At 54.3% G+C, this 12,020-nt stretch overlaps 1 protein-coding gene across 6 annotated transcripts; it reads left to right on the forward strand.

Annotated features, from left to right (window-relative positions):
* Positions 1-1,905: 1,905 nt before the first annotated feature.
* Polrmt (RNA polymerase mitochondrial) lies at positions 1,906-12,008 on the forward strand. 6 transcript variants are annotated; one of them, XM_028771577.1, is made up of 21 exons: positions 1,906-2,016; positions 2,692-2,790; positions 4,549-5,099; positions 5,970-6,100; positions 6,176-6,362; positions 6,802-6,951; positions 7,083-7,247; positions 7,330-7,500; positions 7,710-7,931; positions 8,174-8,962; positions 9,299-9,421; positions 9,673-9,795; positions 9,918-10,097; positions 10,274-10,360; positions 10,448-10,561; positions 10,646-10,698; positions 10,777-10,875; positions 11,348-11,420; positions 11,521-11,612; positions 11,690-11,766; positions 11,851-12,008. In XM_028771577.1, the coding sequence occupies exons 1-21, from the start codon at positions 1,929-1,931 to the stop codon at positions 11,898-11,900; spliced, it is 3,624 nt and encodes a 1,207-aa protein (XP_028627410.1). In that variant the 5' UTR covers positions 1,906-1,928; the 3' UTR covers positions 11,901-12,008. The 6 variants fall into 6 exon arrangements, with proteins under 6 accessions (XP_028627410.1, XP_028627411.1, XP_028627406.1 ...); XM_028771578.1 differs by having other exon boundaries at positions 1,912-2,016; positions 11,696-11,766; XM_028771573.1 differs by having other exon boundaries at positions 1,925-2,016; positions 6,799-6,951; positions 9,649-9,795.
* Positions 12,009-12,020: the final 12 nt, after the last annotated feature.

Below are 12,020 nucleotides of genomic sequence, written 5' to 3' on the forward strand. Positions count from 1 at the left end.
ACTCTGTCTCTCTTAATAATTTATTTTCTTTTTTTTCTTTTCTTTCTTTTCTCTTTTTTTTCTTTTTCTTTTTCTTTTTCTTTTTTTTTTGGCTTTTCGAGACAGGGTTTCTCTGTGCAGCCCTGGCTGTCCTGAAACTCACTCTATAGACTAGGTTCAGAGGTTCAGAGTGAGTTCCAGGACAGCCAGGGCTACACAGAGAAACGCTGTCTTGAAAAACCAAAAAGAAAAAAGAAAAAAAAAACATTAGATAGTTATCTAGTTATTTATTTTACTTTTCCTCCCTGGCTGTCCTGGAGCTTGCTCTGTAGACCAGGCTGGCCTTGAACTCAGCGATCTACCTGCCTCACCTCCCAAATCCTGGGGATTAAAGGTGTGTGCCACCACACTCAGCTCTGAGTGTGTATATGTGTGTGTTTGTGTGTGTTTGTGTGTGTGTGTGTGTGTGTGTGTGTGTGTGTGTGTGGCTGGCTGGCTGGCTGCCTGACTGAGACAAGGTTTTATGTGCATTCTATGTGCTTGAATTTTAGTCTTCCTGCCTCATTCTTGCAGATGAACTCTGAACAGTAGAAACCCTAGTACTGAGAAAATAAGCCATTTTTTGGTGGTCCAGGTCCTGTCATCTCAGGAGGGTACTGTTTGGGCTACAGAATTAGCCTGGAAAATTTAGTGAGACTCTGTCTCAAATATAAAATGCTGGAGTGTGACAGTGCATACCTGTCATCCCAGCAACTCCTGAGTTAAGAGACAGGAGGATCAGGAATTCACTGTCATCTTTGGCTGCATAAGAAATTTGAAATCAGGGGCTGGAGAGATGGCTCAGTGGTTAAGAGCACTGACTGCTCTTACAGAGGTCCTGGGTTCAGTTCCCAGCAACCACATGGTGGCTCACAACCATCTGTAATGAGATTTGATGCCCTCTTCTGGTATGTCTGAAGACAGCTACAGTGTTCTCATAAATAAAATAAATAAATCTTTAAAAAAAAAAAAAAGAAATTTGAAATCAACCTGGGCTACATGAAACATTCTTTTGGTGGGAGGGGGAAGCACGTGGGGTTGATTGGGCGTGGTGGGGCGTGGTTGTAGCTCAGTGGGAGGAGTGCTTGTCTAACACATGATGCATCAGGTGTAGTAGTGTAGGTAGGTCTCATGTCCCAGCACTCGGGAGGAGACTGGAAGGTCAGGATTTCAAGATTAGTTCTCATACATGTAAATTGGAAGCCAGCTTGAGCTACATGGGACTTCGTGAATGGATGAATGGATGGATGGATGGATGGAATAGGGTTGTAGTACTATTGACACTTCTTTTCCATTTCTCTAAGGCCCTGGATTACATTTGCGCAAACACACACACACACACACACACACACACACAGAGAGAGAGAGGGAGAGAGAGAGAGAGAGAGAGAGAGAGAGGAAGAAGAAGGAGGAAGAGGAGGAGGAAAGAAGGAGGAGGAACAAAATAGGGTAGGGAGCGGGAGTAGTGGCGCACGCCTATAATCCCAGCACTGGGTTGCAGAGAAGGAGGATATCTGTTGAGTTCGAGGGCATCCTGTTATAGGGAATTGCAGGACGGTTACACAGTGAGACTTCGTGCCAAAAAAGTGCATATAATACATATGTATATATTATGCATATATAATATATATTATGCATATATATGAACAAATAAAATAAAGCAGAAACCAATTAATCAAAGAACAAGACGATTATAAAAATCAGGGAGGGAACGTGAATATAAAAAGAACGAATCAGAGGAGTATTTCTGCGCACGCTCTCTTGCGGCCACAGTGCCCTCTTCCTCTTGGGAGTTGTAGTTCTCCTTCGGCTCCTCTCACGGGGCAGGCCCAGGCACGCTTCCGGCAGTCACAGAACTACAACTACCTGCAGGCAGCGCGTGCGCGTGCGCACTGCGGGCAGCAGGCGGCATGTCGGCGCTCCGGTGGACCCGAGGCGCTGCGGGTCTTGGCCGGGTTCTGCGCTCCCATGGGCCCCACCGCCCGGCTTCGGAGGAAGGTAAAGGAGTGTCGGACCCAAGACTGTAATCTTCTCTTCCTTGGGATCCCGGTCACCTTCAACCTTTGTTCCTTGACCTATGAAGGAGTTTCTGGGAACCCACTTAGCTAGACACTAGTTGGCACCTTTTCGAGGGTAATCCGCAGGGCACTTTGACTTTTGACTCTTGCTCGCTTTTGCAACCCTCTGACCCACTGTTGGGAACTTACGGATTTTGACATTGACCTTTGGCTACTTTTAGTTAGAAGTTCTTGCTGGATCCTGCACCCAGACTCTTGTAGCTTTGGCCTGCTCTGCCCTTGAACTTGGTCTTTTTCTGGGTCTTGATTTATTTGGGGTCAGGGCGTGGGTTTTTTGTTTTTTGTTTTGCAATGGTGTTTTCATGTGGCTTATGTTAGATGCTGAATTTGAACTCATGCCCTACTGCTTCAACCTCCTGAATGCTGGGGTCACAGGCCTGTACTACCATGCCTGGCTGTGCTTATCATTTGATGCCATTTCTTTCTGGGCAGGAGCTCACATTAGCTTAACGTAGAATTCCCTTTGTAGCCCAGGCTGGGATCCAGCTGGAGACCCTCCTACCTCAGCCTCCAGAGTCCTGGGGTAATAAATGTGCATGGCACAGTGCCTCCTTGATATGGTGGTTTCTGTATTCTTATTCATGTCTCTTTCCAGGGACTCTTGGTGGCCTCTGCAGCTCAAGAAGGAGCTCTGCTGCCAGTCCCCGTGAGCAAGATGTCCAGAGAGAGTGGGGCCATGCTGAACTGCTGGAAGGTAAGTTGGCATCCTAAGCCCTTCCTCACAGTGAGGCCTTGAGGGAGTGGCCTCTACACTATACTGGACCACTCCAACGCAGTATCTAAAATGGTCAAGAGTCCACTGAGCAGGCAGTGTTGTCTGGCTGTCCTGTATGTGGGCTTGTGGGTTCTCTTTCTTGTGTGCTGTGCTGGTTCTGGGAGCTGCTGTAATTCCGTTCCCTGAGTTCCAGATCCCCACCTGGGACTCTCACTTCAGGAAGATAGTTGAGGCCCCAAATTAAACCTGAATAAATACTCGAGATCCATTGTTGAAATGGTCTCTGCTGAGGTAGAGGAGTGTTCAGTTTTAGTCCGCAGAGTCAAGGTGCAGTTGGAATCCAGCCTGCCTGCCTGCCTGTCTTTCCTTTCTTCTTTCTTTCCTTCCTCCCTTCTCTTTCTCTCTCCTTTCTTTTTTTTTCTTTTTTTTTTCTTTTTTTGAGATAGGGTTTCTCTGTGTAGGTGGTCCTGGCTGCTTTGTAGACCAGGCTGCCCTAGAACTCAGGTCTGCCTGCCTCTGCCCCTGGAGTGCTGGGATTAAAGGCATCACAACCACTGACTTTGGAACCCAATTTTAAGTGTTATGCCACCAAGTCTAATGGACAAGGTGTCCCAGGCCACCATCCAGGTTTCCCTCCTGATCCTATGTCAGATCTGCATGGCAGCTGCAGAAGGTGGACACACTTAGGGAGATGGGTCTTTACCTCTGTAAAGACAGTAGTCTAACTGTGGCTCCACTCTGCCCTTAGCAGCAACTGACTGCTGACTCACACTCCTGGAATCTATCATTTGGACAGAAGAGGGTTCTACAGACTTAGTGCTTGGTGCATGTTTCTTTTCATGATGCTTCTTTCATGAACAGAAGACAGTGCTTTGTGGACCATGGAGCTCACAGCAGTCATGTGACTCTTCTACCCCTGACAGACCAACCAGTTCTGCCCCAGGGCCTTTGCACCCTCTTGTGTCTTGGGTCCCTTCAGGAAGAAGTCAGTGTCCCCACCTGCCACCTGTTTGCTTTGCAGGTGACCTCACACAGATGTGTCCTCTGTCTCTGATGTACCCTGAGTACCACGGGATGCTCACTGAGGCAGGATCTCCCCCAGAACCCTGATCCTCTTGCATCTACCTCACTCCTCCCAACTTTGTTTTTGTATAAATGTGAGCCAGGCCCCTCACGCTGACCTTGGGCCATGAGCCAGGAACTGGAGTTCTGGGAGGGGAAGACAAAACAACTGGTCTTGGCGACACCTGAGTTGTAGCCTTGTGGATTAGCCTGCCGTTTTTCTGCCCTCGCCACTAACTGTGGCTGTTTGTATGCCATGATACTGGCCAGGCTTTGGTCTTTTCGTGTGTGAGCTCGGTTACCTCTGAAAGCTATATAGCAGGGGCCTCCTTGTGTAGTGCCATTGATTGCCTTTTGGTACTAGGGCACTGAGCCAGGGACATTTGCTGTGTCTCTACTGAGCTGTATCAAATATGTGCCTGTATCAAACAGCAGGTTATTATATATTGCCCAGGGCCTGCATGTCCCAAAGCCCTGAGGTTGGGGCTCTTAATGCTGGCGGGCGGAGAGAAGGAGGGAGAAGCAGACGACATTGGGCAGGCCGTGATGAGAGGGTTGGCAGGCAGAGCCAAGGGCATGATGACAGCCAGGAGAAGGCATTTGGGATGACCCAGGGGAAGGCTCAGAGCGTCCCGAACTGCAGGACTGGTCCATATCCTTCTTTGCTTTCTGCAGTGCTGGAGGCTCGGGTGCGGCAGCTCCGGGCAGAGGGCACGCCTGAGATGAGGGTGAAGGAGGTACAGGTGGACCGGCCTCCGCAGGGCCGCAGCAGCCGGTGGGCACAGAAGCTGGAGGCTGAGAGAGAGGTGAAGCAGAGGCGCCAAGAGGAATTTGACCAGAAGAAGCGAGCTCACACACCGGAGTCCTGGACCCTTCGCAAGGAGCCCCGGATCTGGAGCAAGAAGCTGGCTGGCTACCTGCAGCAGAGCAAGAAGGCGGTGCCCAAGAGCTCAGAGGAAGAGCAGCTGGCCAGGCTCCTTCAGGCTGCTCTGGTGAAGTTCAGCTATCGTGAGGCAGGAACCCTGACCAGGAAGAAAGCCAAGGCGGTAGATACGCATACCCTGGTTCTCCAGCAGAAGTTTCTGGCTTTCTTTGAGTGCTGTGTCTGCACTGGCCAACTGCCCCTCGCTCACCATGTGCTCGTCACTCACCATAACAACCGAGACAAGCAGCAAGTGCTCACACTGGATATGTATAACACCGTGATGCTTGGCTGGGCCCGTAAGGTGAGACTCCGCTCTGCTCCCCGCTGGATAAATTCTTTAGGGTTTCCAGACAGAAAACACTCTTTCATTAAAGACAAACAAACAAACAGAAAACAAAAAACCAATCAGAAGATCCAGGCATGGTGGCACATGCCTTTAATCCCAGCACTCGGGAGGTAGAGGCAGGTGGGTCTCTGTGAGTTAGAGGCTAGCCTGGTCAACACATTAAAACCCTGCTACCCCCTAAAATGAAGGAAGAGATTGGGAGGGCCTGAGTGTAGTTGTATGCAGGACTTGTGAGTCTCCTGAGCAAGGGCTGACCCTGGTGTCTCAGTGGCTGCTGAACCTTGTAGGACACATTCCGTTCTCCAAGGTGGGGGAGCTTGCGTTTTTCTGTGTATCCCTTTGGTGGAAACTTGGGGTGCTGTGAGAGGTATGTGTCCTCAGTTTCTTCCCTAGCATCGTAGGGTAGGAGAATGCCAGTCTTGGAGTTCAAAGAGAAAAACAAAACAGAATGAAAACAAGGAAAGAATGGAACAGCAGACACGAAGCAGGTCTGTGAGTTCAAGGCCAGCCTGACCTACTTAGTGAGTTTCAGGCCAGCCAGGCCTACACCGTGAGACACTATCTCAACAAACAAAGAACAACAACAAAAACCAAGCCAGCTCTACAGCACACAAGTCTTGAAGCTGTAGCTTGGTGATAGAGCTATGCCTGGCGTGCAAGAGGCCCTAGCTCAATCCCCAATGACACAGAAATCCCTCAGAAAGATACCCTGTTGTCTCACCTACTGCCAGATCTCCTTCCAAGTCATTGATGTTTTTAGGGAACACAGTGGTCAGTGTCCAGGTGTTGTTCTTGACCCTCACCCACACCCCACTTTGTCCCCAGGGCTCCTTCAGAGAGCTGGTCTATGTGTTCATCATGCTGAAGGATGCTGGCCTCTCCCCAGACCTGTGCTCCTATGCAGCTGTGCTCCAGTGCATGGGACGCAGGGATCAGGATGCTCACACCATCCAGAGGTGGGTCAGGAGTGTCCTGGGGGCCCTGCCCCCTGAGTGCTGAGTTTGCACCCCACCTCCCTCGTATTGCCTCAGGTGTCTGAAGCAGATGATAGAAGAAGGCTTCCAGCCCCAGCTGCTCTTCACCGACCTGGTCTTGGAAGAGGAGGACCGGGCTGCACTCCTGAGAGCAGTGGTCAAGGCTGAGCCTGCCTTCCATTCACCGACACAGGCCCCAAACCTGGTCAGCACATCCATGCTGCTCAAGGATGTCTATAGCAAGGTGAGTTTGAGGCAGGAAGCCCGTTTTATTCCCTCCTTGCATCAGGAAGGCTGAACTGCAGGTACACGGTAGGTTGGTACCCTCACAGATGAGCACCCGCGAATCTACATCCTCTGGATTCTCCTGTTCTAGGCATTTCCTGTCATAGAGCCCTAGTCCCCATGGCCTTTTGTGTTGCTTACAGGTCCCTCAAGGTCCCTTCACACTATGGTATATGTTGGAGGCTTGCTCCTGTTGATGGCTCAGGAGTGTTCCAGTGTGTAGGCAGGCTTCTCCTGCGTATCTGTGCAAGAGCATTGGGTTATTTGCACTGGCTGTCAGCAGTCGGGTGTCTGTGTCCTTGTGTCTCAACTCTTAGTGCTCTGGGTTTTTACTTTGAGTGGACACGTTTGGCATGGGGGTTCTTGACGGGGAGTGGTGGTCTGTCTCTGCCCAGCAGGAGGGCCCCGTGTCCTACCCAAAGCTGCACCTGCCCCTGGACACACTGCAGGACCTCTTCTACCAGCAGCTGCGTGTGGAGCTGGGCTCCAGTGTCTGTGTGCAGTCGGTGGAGAAGGCCCCCGTGATGACCAAGGAGCTCACTGAGGCGGTAAGAGGCTCATCCGGAGGCTGACGTCCAGTCATAGCCAGTGGAGGTTGGAGCTGTGACTGCAGTTGGGGCCCTGGGTGGTCTTGGCAGGGAGGCTGTGAGCTCAGGGCAGTGATGCTGCTGTCCCACAGCGGAAGACCCTGAAGGCACTGCGAGCACAGTGGGAGGCAGAGCTGCTACGGGTGCTGCGGGAGACGAAGGCCAAGATGGGCCGCCAGGCCTGTGAAGGCCAGCCCACCCTCTACCCATTCCTGTGCCTGCTCAGTGAAGAGGAGTTTGTGAGCATACTAATGCAGGTGGGCAGCGTCCTGGTGTCCCGGGGCACGGCCAAGTGGCGGAGTTCAGACAGCCACAGCTTGGGCTCCTCTTGCACCTCAGGTTTTGCAGGTACTGCCTGCGCAGGGTGAGCCCCTTCTCCAGCTGGCCCAAAACCTGGGCCTTCGGGTGTTAAATCGGCATTTGGTGAAGCAGAAGCAGGTCACCAACCATGTGCAGAAGCTGGGGCAGCGGTACTCACAGTACCTCCGGCTGCTGGCTTCTGACACCCAGGTAACGTGGGGTGGACTTCCTGCTGACCCAGGGAGCTGTCTTGGAGACATCCCCTCCGTGCTCACTTTGCGCCCCACTTGGGACAGGTTCCACCCACATCCCTATCGCACTCCTCAGGCACCGGCTTCCATCAGTCCATCTTAGCCTCAGTTCCCTCCTCAGGAAAATGTGGGCTGCCCCACGGCTCTCCTGAGCAGTTCTCCTTACAGGTGGCACCCTACCTTCCTCGGGAGTACTGGGAATCGCTGGGCCCACTGGAGGCCCCTCCACAACAGCCCTGGTCCATGGCAGTGCTGCTCCAGCTGGGCAAGCAATTGGCTGAGATCCTGGTGCAGGCCGTGCAGATGCCGCGCAGCCTGGCGGCCCGGCAGGGCGCTCAGCACCGCATCCCAGTGCTTTACCACGTCTACTCCTTTCGCAGCTACCGCCAGGTGCGACGGCGTGGGGCCTGGACGGCCCCTCCTCTGATGAGGACTAGTATGGGGCTCAAGGACATAGGCCAGCACGCCTGTGCCGTTGTGTGGGTCTCGGCCATCCCCACTGGGATGTGTGTAAAAGCTGGAGGGGGTTCCACTAGTCTAGGGCCCTGAGTTTTCTGTTCTTCCTGCGTGGTCACAGAGGCACTGGCACTCAGCCTCTTGTGCATCCCTTTTGTGTCTGCTTTCTCTCCCAGGTGGGCATCCTCAAGCCTCACCCTGCCTTCACGCATCTACTAGAGACAGCCGCAGAGCCTACCCTGACCTTCGAGACCGCGGAAGTGCCTATGCTGTGCCCGCCACTGCCCTGGACTTCGCTGCACTCTGGCGCCTACTTGCTGAGCTCCACAAAACTAATGCGTGCCACGGAGGGTACCACTCAGCACCAGCGTCTACTGGAGCGCTGCCCTCCTGCCCAGCTGCATGGTGCCCTGGATGCGCTCACACAGCTCGGGAACTGTGCCTGGCGTGTCAATGGGCACCTGCTGGACTTGGTGCTGCAGATCTTCAGGGACAAGGGGTGTATGCACTTGGGTGTGCCTCCCCCACGCTCAGAAGCACCACAGCCCCGCCAGCGTCAGCTACCACCCGGCTCCACACCAGTGCACAAGTCTGAACTGCGGAAGGAGGTGGTGCGCTGTCTCAAGGCTGCTCGAGAGATGCACAGCCTGCGCAGTGAGGCCCTGTATCGCCTGTCGCTGGCACAGCACCTGCGCCACCATGTCTTTTGGTTGCCGCACAACATGGACTTCCGCGGCCGCACTTACCCCTGCCCGCCGCACTTCAACCACCTGGGCGGTGACCTAGCCCGTGCGCTGTTGAAGTTTGCTGAGGGCCGGCCACTGGGGCCACACGGCCTGGACTGGCTCAAGATCCATCTGATCAACCTGACTGGCCTCAAGAAGGGTGACTCGCTGCGTGTGCGCCTAGCCTTCGCAGACGAAGTCATGGAGGAGATCTTGGACTCTGCAGACAACCCCTTGACGGTACAGAGTCACGAGCTCCTCTCGCTGGCGGCCCCGAGCGGTGCCTCCCTACTTTCTGTGTCCCTGTCAGCCTGTGGTCCTCTCACCCTTGGTCCACCTTCTCATAAGCTTTCAACCTTTTACCACAGCTGTCCGTATCCTTCCTCCCACTGTGTCCCCTCTCAATGCCGGTAGTGGCTCCCTAGCGCAGCAGCAGCTGCCAGCTGTCACCTGAGCAGCCCTCCTCATACCCCTGCATCACACATGCTTGCCTAGTGTTCCTATATACCCATGTCAGTTGAGCTGCCCAGGCTGGCTTGTGCTGACTCTGAGCCTCATGGGTCCTACCCTCCAAAGGGCCGCAAGTGGTGGATGGAAGCCGATGAGCCCTGGCAGACCCTGGCCTGCTGCATGGAGGTGGCACAAGCAGTCCGCTCCCCAGACCCCACTGCCTACATTTCCCACCTGCCAGTTCACCAGGTAGGCACACAAGTGGATTGCCCATGGGGCCTGAGCCCTAGGTGCCTTAGGAACTGGCATTTGCAGTGGGGGCTTATCGTAAACTGGGGTTGCCCTATGATGGGACCAGCCTCTTGATGCAGCAGCTTTGCTTTATGAGGGAGGCTGGCCCTGGGTCTCCTTGTAACAGGTGGTGGGGTAAGTTCCTGGGGTGACCTGTGTGTCAGTATTGGGTCGTTTGGCCTCAGCTCTTGGGCACCCCTTGTGGTCAGGATGGTTCCTGCAATGGCTTACAGCATTACGCCGCACTGGGCCGAGACAGTGTAGGTGCCGCCTCAGTCAACCTAACGCCTTCGGACCTGCCCCAAGATGTGTACAGGGAGGTAGCAACACAGGTGGGTGCCAGGGAACCCTTCCTGTACCCACTTGGGGTTGCTTTTTTACAAGTGCCTAGATGGGGTCCCTAGTGGGGATGGGAGGTGACGTGTTGGCTTTCCTGTCCCCTAATCCCATCCAGGTGGAGGAGTTCCGCCAGCAGGATGCCAAGGAGGGTCTACGGGTGGCCCAGGTGCTGGAAGGCTTCATCAGCCGCAAGGTGGTGAAACAGACGGTGATGACAGTGGTCTATGGGGTCACACGCTACGGCGGGCGCCTGCAGATAGAGAAGCGCCTGCAGGAACTCAGTGACTTCCCCCAGGTGTGCAGCCTGCCCGGTCTTTACCCGAATGTGGCTCTCCTCAGCACAGGGACCCTGAGCCTGGTTCTTCTGAACACCTCTAGTCTTATAAAGCCTGGGTTCTGGCTGTGGGCAAGGAGGGGGACAACCTTCTGGCCCCACCCACCTGTGGTTCATATCTAGTGCTGTCCCCACAGGAGTTCGTCTGGGAAGCCTCACAGTACCTTGTGCGCCAGGTCTTCAAAAGTCTACAGGAGATGTTCTCTAGCACCCGGGCCATTCAGGTGCGTCCCTGCCGGCCCTCTCCCATCTGGGGGGCCCCTCCACCCCATGGTTCGCTCACCCAAGCTGGTGTACTGTCATGTCCACAGCACTGGCTGACCGAGAGTGCCAACCTCATCTCTCATGCGGGCTGGCCTGTGGAGTGGGTCACGCCCCTGGGCATCCCCATCATACAGCCCTATCACCGCGAGTCCAAGGTCCAGGTACTGGGAAATGCTCTTCTCCTCCTCCTTCCTCGCCTCCCTGCCCAGGGCTGGGCTCACCTGTCCCCCAACCCCACTCTGCAGGTGAAAGGTGGCATCCAGAGCATCACTTTCACCAGTTCAGTGGATGATAACCAGTGAGTCCTGTGCTGCAGGGAGGGCCAGGAAGGGCTCTGGGCCAAGAGAGTACCAACCTAAAACTTCTGGGTCCACAGGAAGCCCAATACTCTGAAGCAGAAAAATGGCTTCCCACCCAACTTCATCCACTCCCTGGATTCCTCCCACATGATGCTGACTGCCCTACACTGCTACAGGTGGGTCCCAGGATGCGGTGTGGACCCAGAGGGCCAGGCAGGTGCTTGCTACAGGTGAACGCTGGGATACATGAAGGGTCTGGGCTTTGTGTGCACTCAGTCTGTGATATTTAGCTGCCTGGGGCATGCCAGCCTTGTTTTGCTTTCTGGGGACATGGACATGGTAGGTCAAGTCTATCAGGTGGACACTTCCCACAACGGGTAGGACAGGATGGACGTGTGCTGGGAAGTTGTGGGAGTCCTTGGCATCGACCTGCCAATAGACTGAGCTGGGCTTTGGACAGGCCTGGCAGCTGGGTGAGGGAATGTAAGCTATCTCTTGAACATCTACTGCTTAGAGCAATGGGGAACCAAAGGTATCGAGGGAACCCTGGCAGAGTGCCCAGTGCTGGGGCAGACAGACAGTCTGTCAGAATGAAGTTCAGGGCAGTAGCTGGACAAGCAGCACCTCACTTGGGATCTCCCTGCCCAGGAAGGGCCTGACTTTCGTCTCTGTGCACGACTGCTTCTGGACGCATGCCGCTGACGTACCCGTGATGAACGAGGTGTGTCCAGTCCCCACCCCCAGTGGCCCCACAAGTAGAAGATGGGGCCTTGATCCCAGGAGTTTGTACCATGGCTGACTCAGAGCCTGCAACCCCTCAGGTATGCCGCGAACAGTTCGTGCGCCTGCACAGCCAGCCCATCCTGGAAAACCTGGCTAAATTCCTGGAGGAGCGTTTCTGCTCCGTCTCCAGGTGAGCTACCCTTTTTCTTGTGGCCTGGTGTCCTGCCACCTGCTGCCTCACTGATGTCTACCCTAACCTGTTTGCAGCAACAGGTCCCTAAAGCCCTCGGAGCGCGCCCTGGTCATGAAGCTGCGGGAGACACTTCAGTCCTTGCCAGAGACAGGTAAGGGTCTTAAAAGGGGCTGCACAGGGGCCCTTGAGGCCGAGTCGGTGGCGCAAGGCTAGCTCCACACTCTTGGCTTCACAGGTACCTTCGATCTGGGGCAGGTGATAAGATCCACCTACTTCTTCAGCTGACCCACGCCGCGCTGTCCCTAAACCTGTGCATAATGTAAATAAATGAAAGTGTCTACCTACACCAGTCGCCACTTTCTGGCGACGAACAAACCCACCAAAGCAATGAGACGCTGAGCTGGG

Source organism: Grammomys surdaster, unplaced genomic scaffold, assembly GCF_004785775.1.
Source record: "Grammomys surdaster isolate TR1022 unplaced genomic scaffold, NIH_TR_1.0 209, whole genome shotgun sequence".
In the NCBI taxonomy this organism is placed as follows: domain Eukaryota; kingdom Metazoa; phylum Chordata; class Mammalia; order Rodentia; family Muridae; genus Grammomys; species Grammomys surdaster.

What these genes read in the sequence shown, in the direction of transcription:
- Polrmt (XM_028771573.1), top strand. Translation starts at nt 1,929, where the DNA reads ATGTCGGCGCTCCGGTGGACCCGAGGCGCTGCGGGTCTTGGCCGGGTT. An exon ending in ACCGCGAGTCCAAGGTCCAG is followed by an intron (nt 10,562 to 10,645) that starts GTACTGGGAAAT and finishes CCCACTCTGCAG; the next exon opens with GTGAAAGGTGGCATCCAGAG. An exon ending in AGTTCAGTGGATGATAACCA is followed by an intron (nt 10,699 to 10,776) that starts GTGAGTCCTGTG and finishes CTGGGTCCACAG; the next exon opens with GAAGCCCAATACTCTGAAGC.